Source organism: Erpetoichthys calabaricus, chromosome 11 (assembly GCF_900747795.2).
Source record: "Erpetoichthys calabaricus chromosome 11, fErpCal1.3, whole genome shotgun sequence".
Lineage (NCBI taxonomy): Eukaryota > Metazoa > Chordata > Cladistia > Polypteriformes > Polypteridae > Erpetoichthys > Erpetoichthys calabaricus.
The window spans coordinates 126153168-126175485 of record NC_041404.2 but is presented as its reverse complement, the minus strand read 5'-3'; the positions used below and the strand labels follow the sequence as shown (position 1 = coordinate 126175485).

The 22318-nt window shown below is 37.0% G+C and overlaps 1 protein-coding gene across 1 annotated transcript in view; it reads left to right on the top strand.

The window, feature by feature from the left end:
• The window catches only part of zc3h7a (zinc finger CCCH-type containing 7A), a 103198-nt gene extending 83324 nt beyond the window's left edge, over positions 1-19874 (top strand). Inside the window, exons 19-23 of the mRNA XM_028813864.2 lie at positions 2839-2944; positions 5490-5598; positions 5871-6004; positions 10995-11158; positions 17215-19874. Coding sequence (XP_028669697.1) covers positions 2839-2944; positions 5490-5598; positions 5871-6004; positions 10995-11158; positions 17215-17404 — 703 coding nt within the window. The 3' untranslated portion in view covers positions 17405-19874. The remainder of the gene's footprint in view (positions 1-2838; positions 2945-5489; positions 5599-5870; positions 6005-10994; positions 11159-17214) is intronic.
• The last annotated feature ends 2444 nt before the right edge of the window (positions 19875-22318 follow it).

Sequence of the window (22318 nt, the reverse complement as noted above, 5' to 3'; positions counted from 1 at the left end):
TAAGCTTAACATGCATTACAGGTAAATTAATAGAACCAATTAAGCCAATGATTGACCATTACATTTCAAGAACCAGGTTTATTACTAATTAGTGTGGTCAACAGGGGGTGTCAAAAAGCCCCAAACATAGATGCACAAACACATTTTGAGTTTAAAACAAAGGGTTTTATTTTATACAAATACTTCCATACTGTAATTATGCACACATTTCTTCACTCCTCTCCTTTCCTCTGCTCTGCTGCTGCTGCTCTTGCTTCTCCTTCTTCTCTTCCTCCTCCTCAGCGAGTGTTCCCTGTCTGTCTTTCCCAGCTCCAATTCGCGTTGAGAAGACAGTTTGTTTTTTTTTTTGAAGACCTTTGAATACTTCCTGTGCCAAAGTTTCACTCATTGGAAGTACTTCTAGGCTATATGAAAGTCCCAAACAGTGGAGAGTGTAACTCTTTGCAGCACCCGCTAGTGGCACCTATGGATCCCTGCAGGGTTGTACTACTGGACTACAATTCTCAGCATTCCCTGCTAGTGTCTGAATGGGTACCAAAACCATGGGATGCTGCTATCTATCAGGTTGGGGAGCATACAGCCTTGAAACAGAGTCTTCTCCCAATCCCCCTATTATATTTGCTTCCTGGCCAGTTAAGGAACTGGAAGCAAACCCAGCGGGAATGCCAGCCTATGCGTGTTGTCCAGCACAGTAGTTAGAAAGATCATATTACACTAAAATGCTGATATTCTACAAACACGCAAAAAATCATATTGTGTCAGTCCGAAAGAATTTGATGTTGCTTTGTTGTTGCCTCTCTTGCTACGTTTATTATAACAGTCCTGCTGCCAATGCATCTCAGGGTGGATGTGGAGCATTGAAAGGGAGGTGGGGCTAATACATGCTAAGCAAATTTGTTGTCGGTGAAGAATATGATCAGAGAGGTGTGTATGATATAATTTATCTAGATTTTCAGAAAGATTTTAAAAGGTACAACTTGAAACTGTAGCGATTTAAACTAAGATAATTTAGGGCACAATTGTGTAGAGGGTTCAAAATTGGCTTTAAGAGCGAAAGCAAAAGGATATAGTACAAAGGTCTTTTTTAGAATTAAGTGCTGTTAGAAGTAGTGCCCCTTGGGAATCAGTGCTGGGGTCAGTTCTTGTTTTAATGTATATTTATAAGCAATCTTGACCAGAACATACCTAATTGTTGAAAGTGCAGATAATACCAAATTAGGTGGAAAGGCAGAGAATGTAGAATTAACCAGATCATTACAAATTGGCCTAAACAGACAATAGGCTTGGTCAGATTTGCGGCAGATTCAATTTAATGTAAATAAATGTAGGGTATTACTCATAGGAAGTAAAAATACTAGATTTGAATACATACTGGCAGGTGTTCTGAAATTTGAAAATACGCATTATGAACAGGACCATGCAGTCATAGTGGACTTTTCACTATCTACATCTAGACAGAGTACAGAAGTGATTATAAAGGCTAATAGGATCAGTTATGTAGCCCAATTTGTGGAGAATAAGGCAAGTGAGGTTATACCTAAGCTATGTAATGCACTTGTATGGGCTCATCTGGAATACTGTGCACAGTTTTGATCTCCCAATTATAAAAAGGACCTAGTAGCACTAGAGAAAATATAGGAAAGAGTGACTAGTCTGATTCCATTTCTGCAAGGTATGAGTCACAAGAAAAGACTGAAGAAGCTTAAATTCTTTTAGTTTATGCAATGGAGATTTAAGAAGTAACATGATATCATTTTTGTAAAATACATTCTTTAACGTGAACATGGGGAGGTGATGGAAAATGCTCAAGTTGATTTCACACAAACATTAGAAAATCTTTCTTCACATAGATATCCATTGACACCTGGAATAAGTTACCAAATATAGTGGTAAGCAGAAGTACTTTGGGGACTTTTAAAACTTGATGTTATTCTGGAGAAATTGTGTGAATGTGATTGTCAAGCTTGTTGGTCTGAATTGACCTGTGCTCATCAAGATCATTTTAATGTTCTAATGGAGGAAATGTATTTGCTTCTTAAACACTAAGTATGATATGGTATGTATTTTATTTATTATATGTATTTTTCACATATAATATTTAATTCACTGAATAATCAAGCTTAAAGGATAGCAAACTATAATGTCATGCTTTCCTGTTTTTTTAGATCAAACAGAGGTAGAACATTCAACCTGAAGAAACATTAAAATAATGTTCAGTTGAATGAAAAAAATAAGAAAATAATTTTATATTTTTCTTGAACTTAAACTTAATAATTCATGCATCATACAATCAACTCTTGTGGGTTAAAACTATTTTACATGTGATAACACTATATTAAAAACAAACATAACTGTTTAATTAAGGCAAACATACGTAGTTCAAATTAGGCCTGCAAAGTCTGATTGGAATAGGTTGATTTGTTTATAATATCCTGTGTAACACTGTAAGAGTTTTTTCCCTGGTTTGCATTTTTGTGGGCAGTGAAAATAGGTGCATGTCCAGCTGACTGAGAGGTTTGGGGGAGGAGTGGACAGTGTTGAGGTAGTTTGAGTGGATGGCTTTTTTTCCAACTTGGAATGAATACAGGTACCTTCGATGTTGTGTAAAATTTCTTCTTTCAGTTTTTTAAGTCACTAATATTTGATCTTACTTTTTTCACAAACAAAACTGATTGTAAATGGAATATTTTGGCAGAACTGTTTTTCATACCCACAATGCTGATAACTCCCCAAGGCTTACACTTTCTACCAAAAAATGCACAGTTAAATTGATAAGAGTTGCAATATTCTGCAGTATTTACTAATTTCTAATTACATTCATCTCAATTTTTCTTCTAGATGGTCTAAGGAGAGACGTGTCATGCTGGTGATGTCTAATGAACGTAAAAAGTGGACAACTATTCGGAGCCTCCCAACAAAAAAACCCATTCCTTTGCAATTTGATGTAAGTGGGTTGGTTAGAAATGTAGTTAAATGTAAAGATAAATATATATACACTAGGGGGTTTTGCTCACCAACCCCCGGTCCTGCGCTTCACGCTAGCCTCTTTGTGGTTCTTCCGCTCGCGTATGGGGATGCGGATGTACAATTTAAACAGATTGTTATTTTCATGGGAATTGTTACATATGCATAATAGAACTAACTATTTTACATTACTGCGCGTAATTAACCATATTAAAAAATAGTAAAATGTAATCATCCATCCATCCATTTTCCAACCCGCTGAATCCGAACACAGGGTCACGGGGGTCTGCTTGAGCCAATCCCAGCCAACACAGGGCACAAGGCAGGAACCAATCCCGGGCAGGGTGCCAACCCACCGCAGAAAACGTAATCATTTGAAAGTAAATTATGTTTCATGTTGCGATTCATTGCATAATACGATTTCGTTCTGTTTGGCTTTGAAATTAACACGCAAATACTTATTAAACTTACACTTTTACTGTATCTAATACTTCAGTAAAAACAATTTTTTAATTCAGTTTTTGTCAATATCACATTGAATTTTGATGTATAACTATATAACTGCCTGTGATTGAATTTTATTTCTTTCTCTCTATTAAATGACTTTTTCGAATGTTTGCCTCTGAGCTTTGTTAATTGTCTTTGCAAAAGCTATTCTAACAGGAAACTGTTAACGTTGTAATACAAATGGCATATCAAGATCTCCTTTGTTGTCTAATGTTATTCGTGGAAGTTGTACTACATTACATTTCTTGGATACATCCTTCTTTCTACAGTAATTCGTGCGGTGGAAGACCGGACGGTAGTAATGGTTGTAGATATTCTTCCGGATATTGTAAGTTGTTGATTTCATCTTCCACACAATCACCACTGACTGTTTCAGTATAGTCTATTGATGCGCATTTAACCAATTTACCGTGTAACCAATCAACATTTTTTGCGTAAATTCATTTGACTTCATCGTTTCTCTGTGCTAGGATTGACAGTGTACTCATTTTTTCTGTTGATAATCTTTTGTGATGAAATTCTTCAAAAAGATCTGGACATAATATGCCTTCTTTAATTGTGAACTTAAAGTGAGGAAAACGTTAAAATTTATAAGAGCTGAGAGAGCAGGAACTGTGTCTGTCAAAAGGATTGACACAAATGAGAGGCGAGAGTTCCGCGTGCGTGTTTGAATATGGTTGAGAGGAGGGTGTGACTTTAAAAATCTCGTTGCCAAAGTCTCATTATGCACAGAGTGATACAGTAATCCCTCCTCCATCGCGGGGGTTGCGTTCCAGAGCCACCCGCGAAATAAGAAAATCCACGAAGTAGAAACCATATGTTTATATGGTTATTTTTATATTGTCATGCTTGGGTTACAGATTTGCGCAGAAACACAGGAGGTTGTAGAGAGACAGGAACGTTATTCAAACACTGCAAACAAACATTTGTCTCTTTTTCAAAAGTTTAAACTGTGCTCCATGACAAGACAGAGATGACAGTTCTGTCTCACAATTAAAAGAATGCAAACATATCTTCCTCTTCAAAGGAGTGCGTGTCAGGAGCACAGAATGTCACATAGATAGAGAAAACAATCTTTAGCAAACAAATCAACAGGGCTGTTTGGCTTTTAAGTATGCGAAGCACCGCGGCACAAAGCAGTTGAAGGCGGCAGCTCACACCCCCTCCGTCAGGAGCAGGGAGAGAGAGAGAGAGAGAGAGAGACAAACAAAAATCAATACGTGCCCTTCGAGCTTTTAAGTATGTGAAGCACCGTGCAGCATGTCCTTCACGAAGCAGCTGCACAAAAGATAGTAACGTGAAGATAATCTTTCAGCATTTTTAGACGAGCGTCCGTATCGTCTAGGTGTGCGAACAGCCCCCCTGCTCAATCCCCCTACGTCAGGATCAGAGAAAGTCAGCGCAAGAGAGAGAGAAGAGTAAGCAATCTAGCTTCTCAGCCATCTGCCAATAGCCTCCCTTGTATGAAATCAACTGGGCAAACCAACTGAGGAAGCATGTACAAGAAATTAAAAGACCCATTGTCCGCAGAAATCCGCGAACCAGCAAAAAATCTGCGATATATATTTAAATATGCTTACATATAAAATCCGCGATGGAGTGAAGCCGCGAAAGGCGAAGCGCGATATTGCGAGGGATCACTGTATATTTCAAGCATTTATTTCTTTTCATTTTGCTGATTATGGCTTACAGGTAATAAAAACTCAAAATTCCGTATGTCAGAAAATTAGAATTTTACATTAGACCAATAAAAAAAAGTATGTCCATGTATGCACTCAATAGTTGGTTTAGGCTCCTTTTGCTTGAATTGCTGCATCAATGCAGTGTGGCATGGAGGCAATCGCCCTGTGACACTTTTGAGGTGTTGCATATTATATATTTGCATGTGTTTGTATGTACCTGTAATATATGTAACTAGACTGGAGTAACCAGACAAGTTAATTTATTTGTGATTTGATTAATATATAAATGAATAGGCCACCACAATATTTTTGGATTTTCTTTGCTTATATTGACAGTTATGCATCCATATAGCTTCAGGGAAAAAATGCCAGTACATTGGAAACTGTACTTTTGCTCACAGCCCAGAAGAGAGAGACATGTGGACATTCATGAAAGACAATAATAGTGAGTATAACTTACAGTGTTATAATAGAACAGTGTTTTGCCTCGTATGTGATTGGCCTCTTCAGGAACAAAAATTATTAATGGCTTTCCTATGTCTATGTTCTTAATTACGAAAGTATAGTCTCTAATTAATTTCTCATAAATGTTTATATCATATTAAGAGCTAAAAGTATCATTTAAGTCCCTTCTCCAATTTGATCATTTTACAACTCACAATAACAGAAGTAGATTTAAATGTAATTTTCATCCTTGCACTCTCTTTCCTGTCACAGTTTCAGACATGGAGCAGTTGTATGAGTTGTGGCTCAAGAGTCAAAAGTCTGAGAAGGGAGAGGAGGCTGCATGTTTTGCAGTACGAGAAAATGGAAAGCAGATCCACATGCCCACAGACTATGCAGAAGAAATGGTTAGAGAAATTATTTGTTTTCTTTTTCTTTTGTTGATATTTGCATTGTGTTGTGTACTTTTTTGTTTCCTACCACATCCAAAATATGAACTGTACGTGTTTCAGGATGTATTCTGAGTGGGCATATCAGTGTGTGGTTTTGGAATTGCGTTCCTATTTAGGGCACCTTTCTGAAACCAACTGTTTGTATCATTTACAGTACATCCGGAAAGTATTCACAGCGCATCACTTTTTCCACATTTTGTTATGTTACAGCTTTATTCCAAAATGGATTAAATTCATTTTTTTCCTCGGAATTCTACACACAACACCCCATAATGACAACGTAAAAAAAGTTTACTTGAGATTTTTGCAAATTTATTAAAAATAAAAAAATTGAGAAAGCACATGTACATAAGTAGTCACAGCCTTTGCCATGAAGCTCAAAATTGAGCTCTGGTGCATCCTGTTTCCCCCGATCATCCTTGAGATGTTTCTGCAGCTTAATTGGAGTCCACCTGTGGTAAATTCAGTTGATTGGACATGATTTGGAAAGGCACACACCTGTCTATATAAGGTCCCACAGTTGACAGTTCATGTCAGAGCACAAACCAAGCATGAAGTCAAAGGAGTTGTCTGTAGACCTCCGAGGCAGGATTGTCTTGAGGCACAAATCTGGGGAAGGTTACAGAAAAATTCTGCTGCTTTGAAGGTCCTAATGAGCACAGTGGCCTCCATCATCCGTAAGTGGAAGAAGTTCGAAACCACCAGGACTCTTCCTAGAGCTGGACGGTCATCTAAACTGAGCGATCGGGGGAGAAGGGCTTTAGTCAGGGAGGTGACCAAGAACCCGATGGTCACTCTGTCAGAGCTCAAGAGGTCCTCTGTGGAGAGAGGAGAACCTTCCAGTAGGACAACCATCTCTGCAGCAATCCACCAATCAGGCCTGTATGGTAGAGTGGCCAGACGGAAGCCACTCCTTACTAAAAGGCACATGGCAGCCCGCCTGGAGTTTGCCAAAAGGCACCTGAAGGACTGTCAGACCATGAGAAAGAAAATTCTCTGGTCTGATGAGACAAAGACTAACCTCTTTGGTGTGAATGCCAGGCGTCACGTTTGGAGGAGACCAGGCACCGCTCATCACCAGGCCAATACCATCCCTACAGTGAAGCATGGTGGTGGCAGCATCATGCTGTGGGGATGTTTTTCAGCAGCAGGGACTGGGAGACTAGTCAGGATAAAGGGAAAGATGACTGCAGCAATGTACAGAGACATCCTGGATGAAAACCTGCTCCAAAGCGCTTTTGACCTCAGACTGGGGCGACGGTTCATCTTTCAGCAGGACAACGACCCTAAGCACACAGCCAAGATGACAAAGGAGTGGCTTCAGGACAACTCTGTGAATGTCCTTGAGTGACCCAGCCAGAGCCCAGACTTGAATGTGATTGAACATCTCTGGAGAGATCTTAAAATGGCTGTGCATCGATGCTTTCCATCCAACCTGATGGAGCTTGAGAGGTGCTGCAAAGAGGAATGGATGAAACTGGCCAAGGATAGGTGTGCCAAGCTTGTGGCATCATATTCAAAAAGGCTTGAGGCTGTAATTGCTGCCAAAGGTGCATCGACAAGGTATTGAGCAAAGGCTGTGAATACTTATGTACATGGGATTTCTCAGTTTTTTTATTTTTAATAAATTTGCAAAAACCTCAAGTAAACTTTTTTCACGTTGTCATTATGGGGTGTTGTGTGTAGAATTCTGAGGAAAAAAATGAATTTAATCCATTTTGGAATAAGGCTGTAACATAACAAAATGTGGAAAAAGTGATGCGCTGTGAATACTTTCCGGATGCACTGTATACTGTTGACAGTATATTCTGATGTGTATAGTTCCACCTAATAAGAAAAAGTAATAGTATATTCCATATTTTTTTCCAATGACTATTTATTTGATATTATGATGTTATTGATCAGTGTTTTATATATTTTGTACGTTATGGTATATTTTAACCTTAATCTAAGATATTATAACAATTCAGTGACATTGCTGCTGTATAACAATACGAGTAGTAATAAAGGTTCATAAACTTGAGTAATAGAGAGAAGCAAAGCATATTTTGAAATATCTGAAACGTATTTTCACGTACGGTGGCATGCAAAGGTTTGGGCACCTTTGCTTAAAATGTCCGTTACTGTGAATAGTTAAAGTGAGCAGAAAATGAACTGATCAACAAAAGGCACAATATTAAAGTGACACAGATGTTTACCTAGCAGTGGCCTTGTTTCACTGAGCACAGTGTTCAATAAAAGAGCTGTCATTTTTGCCAAAAACTTTCTTTGGGATGCCTAGCAGATGGCGAACCTCATGTTTCTCAGTTTGATTGAGACTGTAAATTGCAGATTTCTGCCACTATTCTGTTGTCTTTATAAAATTGTAAAAACTTCCATACATGCAATTCCTAAATAAATATGGGAATACCTGGCAAACGCCTGCTTTTATTCCTGAATACATTTGTTCATACTTGGGTCAGTTTTTTAAAATAGCATCTATTTATTGTATTTCATCAGTTGATGAAACGGAACATCATGAAACTTAACAGTTTACTATGTAGTTTTTCTTAGAAAGATTTTGCATTACATGCACTTCCAGCTATAGGAAGTAACACTTGTAATGTAAGGTGTTTATTCATAAAAATAAAATAATTCAGCTTGATTCATTACCAGGCACTACTTAATTCTGTTCTATTAAAATTAAGTTTATTTGTCCAAAAAGGTAGAACAGTTTCATTGAAGACAAGTATTATTTCTCACATTCATTCAGAAAAGCAAAGCTAATTTTTCTGTAGTTGATTTTTGAGCCCATCAAAAATAAAATGTGGCTAGTAAGTAGAACTAGTCATAAGAGTACAGTAATCCCTCGCTATATCGCGCTTCGCCTTTCGCGGCTTCACTCCATCGCGGATTTTATATGTAAGCATATTTAAATATATATCGCGGATTTTTCGCTGCTTCGCGGGTTTCTGCGGACAATGGGTCTTTTAATTTCTGGTACATGCTTCCTCAGTTGGTTTGCCCAGTTGATTTCATACAAGGGACGCTATTGGCAGATGGCTGAGAAGCTACCCAACTTAATTTTCTTTCTCTCTCTCTTGCGCTTTCTCTGATCCTGACGTAGGTGGATTGAGCAGGGGGGCTGTACGCACACCTAGACTATACGGACGCTCGTCTAAAAATGCTGAAAGATTATCTTCATGTTACTATCTTTTGTGAAGCTGCTTAGTGAAGCGACATGCTGCACAGTGCTTCGCATACTTAAAAGCTCAAAGGGCACGTATTGATTTGTGCTTGAAAAACAAACTCTGTCTCTCTCTCCCTGCTCCTGACGGAGGGGGTGTGAGCTGCCGCCTTCAACAGCTTTGTGCCGCGGTGCTTCGCATACTTAAGCCAAACAGCCCTATTGATTTGTTTGCTTTTGTCTCTGTCTATCTCTCTGACGTGATCTGCTCCTGACACACTCCTTTGAAGACGAAGATATGTTTGCATTCTTTTAATTGTGAGATAGAACTGTCATCTCTGTCTTGTCATGGAGCACAGTTTAAACTTTTGAAAAAGAGACAAATGTTTGTTTGCAGTGTTTGAATAACGTTCCTGTCTCTCTACAACCTCCTGTGTTTCTGCGCAAATCTGTGACCCAAGCATGACAATATAAAAATAACCATATAAACATATGGTTTCTACTTCGCGGATTTTCTTATTTCGCGGGTGGCTCTGGAACGCAACCCCCGCGATGGAGGAGGGATTACTGTACTGAAAAGAGAATTCATTTTATTTACTAAAATTGAATGTGAGATAAACGTTACACTCACTTTGGTAATGAACAGTCAAAAGTTGTCATTGAAAATTATTTATTTAAAACAGATACAATGTGTAACCTGCTCATTTTTATATAAAGATAAACCTGATAATTCTTGACTTGAGAGAAGGCAGAAAAAGGTTGATCTAAATCTAAAATGGATTGGTGGCAATTGCAGTTTATAAATTAGAAGTTATTTTGTATGACCAGAACTGTGTGTTGGCATGAGATTAGGCTTCCTTTTGACTTAAATAAAACATGCCTTGCATCTGTCTGCCTGGAAGATTTGACTGTATAGCCCCAAGAAGCCAAAGTTTGCATCTTTAGACTCTGAGCAAATCATGTAATATAGTGGTACTTATATATTAAGGAAGTGAAAAAGGCTATAGTGGTATGTATTATCCTTAGAGTGGGATCATATTGTTTGTATAAGTATTAAAAAATGTATTTGAATGACTCTTGTTACCATAATGGTGTTTTAAAGGTTGTGGTTTTTAGAGTGATGAAAAATGCAGGCATACTGCAGATTCATTTAGGCGGTATGAGGTATGTAGATGAGCAGCGTTTTCATATTGCTCTTTCAAAACACAGTGTCACACTGCTGGTAAGAAGAGTCTTCTTTTACATGACAATATTTATCATAGTATCATAGCATCAACCGATGTTGAGTGTGTGCTTATTATTCAAGTGTTTATTTTGTGTCTTAATTTTTGAAAGTGATATTAAATTATGTTACACAAAAATACATTTTTTTTTCTTATTTTACTTTGTTTATGCAATGAAAAAAATAACTGGTTACAATTACAGCTGCTTTTGATGTGTTTTAATACAAATTAGTGTATTTTATTTTGAATATCTTGAAAATGCATACATTTAAATTATGTTAATTAGCCCAGCCCTGCTTTTAGCCATACGTACATCATTTTTTTTTAATTAATAGTAAAGATGTGATAAAAAGTAAAGGAAATGGCAGTTGCCAGCTATAGAAGGTACTGATCATGTGAAGTCTTTGGAGTGATATGAACAGAATGTATATAGTGATTTTACTTAACCTTTGTGCCTGCTTCTTTCATCATTTTTAACCACGATTTCAGAGTTTTGAGGCACTGTCCTTTATTTCAGTTTTCAGTTAATACATTTTCTCATTGTGGTTAATCTCAGGCTAATTACCACTGCTGGCTGTGTGGAAAGAACTGCAACAGTGAGAAACAATGGCAGAAGCACATCACCTCGGAGAAACACAAAGAGAAAGTGTTCAACTCTGAGGATGATCAGAATTGTTGGCAGTATCGTTTCCCAACGGGTGTTTTTAGGATTTGTGAACGGTATGTATTGACTTAAAATAATCTTGAATAACCTTATAAAGGACTTGCAGTGTACAGCAATAGGAATTCATGAGACTAGCACTATACATTAATCTTAATAAAATAGTTACTTTCTACTTGGTCAGAAAGGAAGAGTGACTTTTGAGACACTGAGTAGATAGGCTTCTAACAGTTCTTTTTTTAACATGCATGATAATAATCATCTGTGGCCTTGATCTAGTAATGCAAACGAGTAAAACAACTAAGCACAGAAACTGAATACAGCTGCAACAACTAATCAGTGTCATTGATAATAATCAATACTGAAAATAGTTGGCAACTAATTGATAACAAAATTAATTGGCTTGATATATGTTACATGCATCACTTCATTGAAAAAGAGTAACATTAATCACAGTTTCAGATATAGTGAAGACAGAATATGTAAATACGGTAGGGGATCGAAGAGCAGTGAATTCAAAAGTGTGGAATCGTTTCAACTTCATATCTGACAAAAATGTGTCTTGCAAGATCTGTAAAAAATCGGTTCCCTCTGTATGGGAGCACAACCACTACATGGGAGTACCCAAAAAGAAATGTGTTAGTGTACAAGTGATCCCTCCTTCACTCACAATCGGTAATAATCAAGCATCACTCTGTGTCATTTCCTTCCATTTCTTTAGCTATTCAAAATCCTTATCTAATTGCAGAGCCTGACCCATCAACGATATGCAAATATTCTTTAACATGGCATTTTTTTGATGATGACGATGGCCTGAAATTAATGTTGTGCTGTATAGGAAATAGGAGATATCAAATATGAGACCTTCATTTCATCTTTCTGTCTTTGCTGCCAGTCTAGCACATCTATCAAGTTCAGCCCTGGGGGCCCCATGTGGCTTCAAGTTTTCATTACTACCAATTTCTCTTTTAATTGGATTCCAACTTTAATTAAGCAAGCTATTTCCTACTTTATTTTATTTCTTTATTTTTTATTTGTGTTAATGGTAGTACCGAACTTACAAACTCAATTTGCCAAAATATTTACAAATAGAAGCAAAGATTTGTGTGTTAAATGCAGAAGAATAATTGTTTTTTTTTTTTTTTGAATATTTTGTTGTTTTTAAATGTTTTAATCATTTAAGCTGTTATTTACAAATACACACACAAGTTGTTAACCGTGAAATAACTCGCTTTTCTCATTCATTGTTTCAAGTGGTGTGTGTAATTGAATATAATTAAGAGTGCAAACTCCATTGAAAAGGAAAATTTAAAAGAAAATGCCAAAACAAAGTTAAGCATTGAAAGAAACTGCAAAAATTGTAATGCACCTTTCTTAATATAAGAGAAGGAAAAAACAGCAGCTAATTAAATAATGAGATTAAATAAAGGTTGATAAAAAGATTTGCTGATTGTGAAAGTGGTTGGAACCTAGAAACCACTAATCTAACAGATAAAATCAAACAATACACTGTATGTATACAGTAAGCCTTTGTCAATGGATAATAGTAGTTTCAGCCTTACTCCCCTTGATGTTTGCAACAATCTTGAAAGTATTAAGCTAGACCTTAAAGTTAGTAATGAGACTTATTGTGATACACATTTTATCAAATTTATTTTAATGTAAAAATGTATTTTTAACACATATTTGTAATGCCGGTCCACCTTAAATTCCCTCGTACCTTGTCATCGGCGTCTTTGTTTTGCAGATGTGTCAATCAGCACTGGCAGCCTGCTCACTCATCCTCCACCGAGGCAGCAGGAGTCAAGTCAGATGCAAAATTCTCAGAGCTTAACAATAGAAAATTTACACCGGGTGTTAGACTCAAATCAACCGTATGTTTTTATTATATGACAGTAATAATAATAGCAGCTCACTACTCAAAATGTGCAGCGCCCATTCTCGAACCAGCAACCTTTCAGTTATAAGGCAGCAGCTCATACCTCTACACTATCCTGGAATACGTATTAGCGTTCTGTCAATTGACATTTGAGCTTGGGTTTGTAACTCATTGACAGCAACATGTAAATTAAATGATTTTTTTTTTTTTTACTTTTTGTTATATTCTTGATATTTTTATGTTTATTTGATATTTGGACTGAAGTCTACACACATTATACACTTCACGTCATTATTAGTATAACATGGAAAAAGTTTCTGCTTTAGGTATGCGTTCAGCAATTTTTGCCTCACATTTCCTTTCATCCTACACATACCCAGATCTTTGTAGACATGAAACACACATGAAATGCATGTGTTCGAAATAACAATACAGTGGAACCTTGGATTGCGAGCATAATTCATTCTGATAACATACTTGTAATCCAAAGCACTCATATATCAAAGTGAATTTCCCCATAAGAAATAATAGAAACTCAGATGATTCGTTCCACAACCAAAAACTATTCATATAAAAATGATTAATACAAAATATAAAGTAAAAATACATAAAACAAATTAACCTTCACTTTACCTTTGAAAAGAATCATGGCTGGTGTGAGTGAGTTTCTAAACTTTTTTGGGATTCCACCCAACGGGACAACATGCGGAAGAGCGTACCAAAGCAACCGCAGGCTCCCAGCACTGTAGCAGTTCGCCGTAAAAGCGAATCCGAAAGATCGCGGACATGCTATAAGAGACTGCCATTGATGGTGATACAAGGAACATTATAAATGCGCAGGGCACAGTATTACTTGGCCACTAACCTGGCCTTCACCTTGCCTGACTGCTGTGTCTGTGTATAGGAGAGTGACAGATCCCGCTACAATAAATAACCGTGCAGTTCCTGTTTCAAGCTGAATAAAGCTGGTGTTCCTAAAGTACTGAGACTCAGCTTCGTGTTTTGGGGTGCAAGATTGAGACACATTACAACACACACACACGTGGTCACAATGCTATAGTATACAGTATACGCTCGTACGGATGTTGACTATATGAGTGAGGCACGCCAACAGAGCCCTAAAATGGGAGACGATTGCCCACAATCCCGCAGCGAGAGAGAGAAGAACCATCAGCTCAGTTGTGATCACGTGACGTTCAGCAGACAAAGCGTATACGTATTTCTCGTATTGCAAGACCTCGCTCGTTCATTAAGTCAAAATTTATTACAAATTTTAGCTCCTCTTGCAAAACACTCGCAGACCAAGTCACTCGCAATCCAAGGTTCCACTGTATACTACATTATTTACACTATACAACTCCAGGCGTATCACACGCAGATAAGGACCTATGGCTTGACCTGGGAGAACTTTTTGCCCGAGTTGAGCTCTGTCAAAGTGGGGATGGGACAGCAGGCTGCTTGCTGCTTTTGCTGATCAACCCATTTACAAAACAAAAGATGCTAATGAGGAGGTGCAAAGAAATTTAAGGTGGGCCGGGATTAAGAGATTTTTCGTAGGCTTCAGGGATTCTAGTGTTTAGTCTCTTTATCTGGGAGTTAGGTGTCTGGAATTGTATAGGGTAAATAACATATTGTTATGTGGAATACATACATGTCTACAACTATCTGTGTAAATATAGGTTGACAGAAAATGCAAGGCAAGAAATGTTGAACACATAACTAAAACAAACTTTCCATGTTAAGGTAATAATGACAAAATGCTGACATGAAGTATATAAAGTGTTAAGATTGAAGTCCAAATATCAAATAAACACTTTCACAAAAGTTATAACAAAACAAGTGCACTTCTATTCAAGAGTATAACCGAAGAAAATGAAATGGTTCAATTTACATGTTATTGGCAATGTGTGAAAACTGAAGCCCAACTATCAATTGATAGGAAGTAAACACGTCCATTTGGCTGGTGCAGAGGTAAGGACTACTGTCTCATAACCAAGAGGTTGTGGGTTTGATCCCGGGCCCCCTGTTTTAAGTAGTGAGCTGCTATTATTGTTACTATTATATAATAAAAACATACATTTGATTTAAGTCTGCAACATCCATCCATCCCTCCATTATCCAACCCGCTACATCCTAACTACGGGGTGATGGGGGGTCTGCTGGAGCCAATCCCAGCCAACACAGGGCGCAAGGCAGGAAGCAAACCCCGGGCAGGGCAACAGCCCACCGAAGGGCACACACACCAAGCACGCACTAGGGACAATTTAGAATCGCTAATGCATCTAACCTGCATATCTTTGGACTGTGGGAGGAAACTGGAGCACCCGGAGGAAACCCACACAGACACGGGGATAACATGCAAACTCCACGCAGGGAGGACCTGGGAAGCGAACCCGGGTCTCCTAACTGCAGGCAGCAGTGCTACCCACTGTGCCACTGTGCTGCCCAAATCTGCAACAGCTGGTGTAAATTTATGGTACTTGTAAAAGTTAGCTCTGAAGAGATAAAAGCAGACACACAAACGCATTTCAATCATTTCTTCTTGGTGTCTTGTTGAACAAACACACAGTGCAGTGTCTATGATCAATGTTACTTTTCCTCAAACACAGATATTTACATCAACATGTCATTTGAATGATTTTTTTATTCAAGAATCCAAGAATAAAACTGAAAAAAAAATTGTTTAAATTCAGTTTTATTCTCTGCTCAAAGCGCTAAATGCAAAAATGACGCGGGACTGGAACCTATTACCGCTCCATTGCTAAATGGTAGTTTATCTACTACGCCATCTGCACTGATCCGTGACTAGGCAGCATTACCACTGTGACAACTGGTTGAAAATGAAACATGCAAACACACACGTATGCAAAATGTCTTTTACATTGTACCGACTGACAGTTGGGCTTCAGCAACATGTCAAATGAGCAATTTCTTTTTCTTCTTTTTATTCTTGAGTAAAAGCATACTTGTTTTGTTGCACCTTTTCTGAAAGTGTTTCGTGAATATTTGGGCTTCTGTCTTCATATATCCTTCATGTCAAAATTATGTTGTTATTACTTTAACAAATGAAAACATTTTCTATTTTAGCTTTGTGTTCAGCATTTTTTGCTTCACATTTCCTTTGTCATTCTAAATTTACACAGATCGTTGTAGACCCGCAACACAGATGAAATGTATGCATTTCAAATCACAATATTTCATTACCTATATAATTCCTTACAAACACATCACAAGATAAACATTTCAACACAGACTTGAACTATGAGGATTGCAGCAGGGCGCTGCTTTCATGTGATTGAATGAGGGGGTGGGGGGATGTAGCGGTGCGTTCTGCTAAACCACACATTTACAAAACAAAAGCAGGCTAATAGTGCAGTGATAAGGAGCTATGTATTTCTTGGTGTATGTCAGAAAAATTTAAGGACATCAGGGACAACGAAAAAAATTGTAAGCTACAGGTAGTGTTAAAGTATACAGTACTTGTACTATCGTTATGAATGAGAGCATTGTAAAAGAATAAAACTTTAATTTTTCTAATAAAATGTTTGCACAAATGTTGCGTTTTATTAAAATTCCAGATATTTTGAAATGATAATTGATCAATTAATTGATAAGCAAAAATAATTTAATCGTCCTGAATAAGCTTTCCGCAGAGAATCAAGGGTGTGTTGTTTCTTGAATTGTACATGGCAGATGTTGACTTTACCTTAGCCCGATATTGGGAGTTGCCGTATTACAGCAAATGGAGATGGCTGTGCTTACTAAGAAAAAATGTTTTAAATATAATGAAAAGTGAATGTGCTGGTCAACTATTGCTGGACACTGAAACAAGAAGCTTCAGGTGCTGAGTACAAACAAGAATCAACAGTAAAATATTTTTAGCTCAATTAAATGAATGCAATATGTCAGCAACATTAATCAATTAAACACACTAAATTCAATTCAAGTTAATATTGTATTTCTTCAAATTCCCGCATGATACTGTCAGACTGAAATTATTTATGTTCAATCATAATCACCCAAAATTTTTTCAGAAAGCCAAACATTTGAAAAAAAAATAAACAAGTCCAGCGTTGTTAAAAGCAAGTTAAACAGCAACTCCAGCTTATTTGGGATTTGTTTTAGTTGTGCTCTGTGACAAGGGCAGGGTTTGTAATGTATATCCATAAACCAGCAGATATTATACCAATTGAAGTAAAAACAAAAATGTAAATTTTAATTTTTATTATATTTTAGGCACCTTAAAGGCATTTGCACAGAAGAAGAAAACTGTCAATTGGCCCATGGAAATGAAGAATTAAAGGAATGGCATGACAGAAAGGAATTTCTAGCAATGAAACTTGCCAAAGCTAGAAAGGACCATCTCATTGCCCCTGATGATAATGATTTTGGAAAATACAGTTTTTTACTTAAAGATATTAATTGATTAAATGTAAAAGGTACAGAGTTATGCATGTTCAGTGAGGTTAAAAAGAAAAACAAACTAAATGTGAGGTGAAAGTCATACAAGCAACCTCATGTCAGGACAAGAGTGTCACTTCAGTGCTTGAAACTGAAAATGAATGAGTAATTGGTCAGCTGCAAGAAACATATTTAGTTGGAAAACATCATGAGCATATGATAGAAGCAGACACACTGAGCTGTTTACGTTTGAACAGAATGTCCTTTAACGACTGTCACACACAAATTAAAATCTGAAAAACTCATTAGCAACCTTCTTTGATGAAACTGTTGTAAAATGGCAAGGTTTTAAAGTGGTGTAAGCATTGGGATAAGAATTTGATGGGAGATGAGACACAGTATATGAATAGGTGTCAAAGAATTTGTTTTTCCAAAACAAAGATTTATCCACTTGTAATATTCTTATTGGTTGAAAGTTGACTTATTTTTCCAAGACTTTATAAGATTTTGGGACTGTGTTATAGAAATTTTAAATTCTTACCTTAATGTTGCATATGATGCTTGATTATTTGATTTGTTTTAAGGCTTATTTAAATTAATGAGGGATTTATCATTGAACTTCAAAATCACACCAGTACTAACTGCTGAAGTTAATCCATTTATCAGTCATAAATGGTTATCTCATAGATTGGTAAGAGTGCAAAAGCATATTTGTATTTTGAAAATACAGTATGTTTGGAACTTATAACCCAAAAATGACATAAAGTTAGGAATACTTTGTCACCCAACCCACTTATGTGTACTTTACTTTGCTGTAAAATTTGAAATGACTTACTTGATTCTGTGCTTGCTGGATATGTGTGTTTTTTTTTTCTTTGCTGGTTGCTTCACCAAGTAATAGTTTCCACAGCACTGGTAGAGAACTTGTTTCATTATCATATCTTGTGTAAAAGTTAGGATTATGTAGTGTTAAGTTGAACGCTCATTGTGGTCTTTGAGTGCCTAGAGCAGATGTTTCTCTTCATTTTTGTTTGTTTGTGTATTTCACTTCTGGCTTGTGTTTTGTCATCCTTAAGTTTTGTCCAACTCCTTTGTCTCTTTCTTTCTTGTCACCACCTCGCTTAGCTTATTTATTTTAATTTTTTTCCCCACTGAGCTCTCTGCCGCCTGATTTAAGATACCAATTGTATTATGTCATTGCCAGTTTTTCATTGAAAGAAAAATGCATTGAATACATGGCACACGGCAGCAACTGTTATATAACTATGAAAGTCTAATCATTCATAAATCAGATTCAGTGCGTATGAGCCTGACCGTTGTTCTTTATTTCTTGTTAAATTTATACCATCTGATCACTGAAGTACTATGTATTACGGTTCACTTCTTAAAGTTGCCCTAAAAAATAAAGCAGTTGCTAAATAAAGAATAATAATAGTAATAATGCTCAATGATTGCTTCTGCACGTAGCTCTTCTTCCTCATAATGTTGAATTTCAACAAATCATGAAGATCATCTGTTGGGTCCTGATCTTCTAAAAACAATTTCCCCTACAGCTTTAAGTTATACAGGGTAAAGTGAATTTTTAAGCCATATATATTAATTTTTTGCTTTAAACAGTTCTTATGTAGCTAAGTGTCTTGTGCTTTTCTCACACAGCAGCATAGTGGTGTTCACTAATTCACAGAACAAGCTGCTACTTGAGTTCTAAACCACGAGTTAAATCCAACAAGACCGCATAACAAAACTGTAATGTTCTTTCACCCTCGCCAAAATTTGGGGTAAATGGAGACAGCAACTGTGTAACCTCAAACTTGCACATGTTTTGGGAGTAATATATTTAGAAATGTATTATGAATCTATTTTTGACAAAAAAATATAGGTCCACATCCAACTTACTTGTAATAAGTAACTTTGGATATGGAATAAAAATCTTTATTGAAGAAAAACTGTGAAGCAAGCAATGACCATACTTGTAAATGATTAAGAATGAAATCAAAAACTGAAAGTATTTTTCATTGTAAAAGAGTAACCAAGCCATTTTCTGCACAAGTAATTTGCATGTTTACTTAACAGATATTTGTAGTGTTACATAAAAGTATTTCATGAAATAAGTTGTTAACCTCTTGCACCTCAGCCATTCCAATGGCCCTAAATCCATGGTGTGGAATGGTTCCTTTCCAAATGGGGCCTGTGTTTCAACTGTTTGGCAAAAAGGACAAGGTATGATTTGTGAACAAGGTGAAAGATGCCTCTTCTATGACTTTTCAAAGAATTGAAATAAAAAATGTATAGTGTTCTCTTTTCTAACAGATTCTACCTGTTTAATTATGCTTTAAAAAAAACCCTGGGCTTGTTAATGGTACATGTAATATAATCCCTTCTGTGTTACTAAAGATAGGCTTCTTGGGATGCCTAACTTTCATTCCACTCCAAAGCCCTGTTAGTTGTTCAATGCATTATGTTTTACCAATTTTAAAAATGTTATTTAAATTAATTTTCTCAAAGCAGTGATATTACATAATAATAATAAAGTATTCTTCCTGTAAAATATTTTCTTCCTTTCTTATTTCTTACATTTGCCTCCTTAACTGAATAACTTGAGACCGTGATTTGGATTCAGTGGGTATTTGGATTGATCGATGGATGGATAGTAAGTGAATGCCTGGATTGGCTAAAAACTGGAAAGAAAGAGCCAGGTCTCCTTGTTTTACAGAATCCTTTTACAGAGTTGGCAGTTTACAAGGTACCAACCCCATAACCCTACCCAATCCCAACCCCCCCACCCCACAAATGCTACATTTCAACATATATACCATGAGATAGAAATGTGTAATATGATTCGGGCAGACCAGTGTTTCTGGTGTTCAGTTAAGAACTGGAATGGCCAAAATGAATGATCTTGGTGACCTTCAAGGTAGCATGATAGTTGGCAATTAACATGCCGGAGCTAGCTTCTTCCAAATAGCTACTGCTGTCGCCGAGTGTAACAAGAATGGTGTAATAAGCCTGTTATTGTCAGTTCTTTGGATGTAAACAGCTTTTAGGTTGACTGTCTAATGAGAAACACAAGACTTTAACAAGCAAAAACACGGACCACACCCAGGCAGCATCTATGAGCAAAGTGTCATCTTAGAACACAGAACGTATTGGACTTTTACTTGTAATGGGATGCAACAGCAGAAGAGTGCAATACTTTTATTTCTCATTTATAATATGACATGCTGCGTTTCCACTCAGAAAGTTGCTGTTAACAACTCCCCCACCCAAATGACTTGGCATTAACCCAATGAATATTTTGTTCTCAGTATTCTATGTAAATACAGTTAAGCCTGAGTTATCTACTAGGAACAGCTGTACTGTTCACATGTACAGTGGTCTGCTGCCATCTCCACTCTGTGGTAACATCAGTATTAATGAGCCTTCAAACAAAACACAAAATGGAGTGTAAAGTGGAAAAAATGTAAATCTAGTTTTTATCTGTTAACTGAAACTAAAACATTAGTTGAATCAAGTGAATGCACTGTACGAGCAAACTGCCATGATATGCCTGGTGAATTCAGGGTTAGGGTTGAAGTACGTGGCAAAATGGTAAAATGTTTACGGTCAAGTGGGAAGACCAAAAAGACATTAGCTCCTCTAAGCACTGTTCAGAATGCACCAACAGTCAGTGTTTTTGTCTGGGAAATGTGGAAGTTGTTAAGCCTTGTGCTGTAGTAGCCTACAATAACCCAAGGGTTATTATGTCGATCGTGCGGTTCAGGCACTGACATTCTACCCTTTCGTTCACAAGCAAAGTGTGCAGAGGAACTCATTTCTATTGTCCTGTTGGCAACATCAAACTGTTTTGGTGATTTTTTCAAAAGATATCAAATGAAGGACATGAACCAAATCTGCATCGGTGCAGTAGTGGAAACTTGACATACCTTTCTTCCTGTATTTATGTCAAAGTTTTGATATTTACATGTTTCTGTTAGACATAATGACATTTTTTCTTGTTGAAAAAAATTCAGTGTTTTTGCTTTGTTTTTCCCGGAGGTAAACATAACACTAAGGAAGTTACAGATATGTACTTTTCATGCACCATTTATCTCTCAGTTTCTTTTCTGTTTGCCATGCATCTTTAGCAAAGTGATCATCTTAGTACGTACAACCAGAACAACTGCAACATGCAACTGACGACTCAACAAAAATGTCATCACGTGACAGGGTATGATTTGGGTGATTTTTTTTTTTTTTTAAACTAGCAATTGTTATTTAAATACTAAATGAAAGGAAAGCATATGCATATTAGTTCATGTGAATACTGTATTTCCAGGCAGGAACTAAATACCTTTCTTCTTGTGTGAATGGCATGAATTTTGCTGGTAGACAAAATGCAATTTATTTTGCAAATTTTTTTCTAAAGAAAAACACTGACTCTCAATGCAAATTCAATTTCATTTTGTTCATTACTATAGGGAGATTCACTCGAAGAGGACCCGAGTATTCTGTTGTAACTCCCATTAGGATGAAGCAATCTGAACAAAAAATCCGCAATATACCTTGACATATGTGTAATTGATTACATTACATGGGATGCTTGACATTGGTTTCCGTTTTGTGCCAAACACATTTCCACACACCGCTCCATGTTCCTGAACGTATCGGCAAGCGTCTGAAAGTTTATAGCAGCAATTTCACGTTGTTTGTCCTCCTTCAAATCTTCCACAGTGTGAGGCTTGTTCTGATAGACTATTCCTTTGAGCATACCCCAAGGGAAGAAGTCTGGTGGTGTCAGATCAGGCGACTGGTGCCCAAAGCCCCTTTGAAAATACCCTGTTGCAGAAGAAGAACTCAGTTTCTGCCATGCTCCTTGCCGATGTGTGACACATTGCTCCGTCTTGCTGGAAGGAACCTTCCATTAACTCATGATCATCCAGTTGATTCTGACATTGCTTAA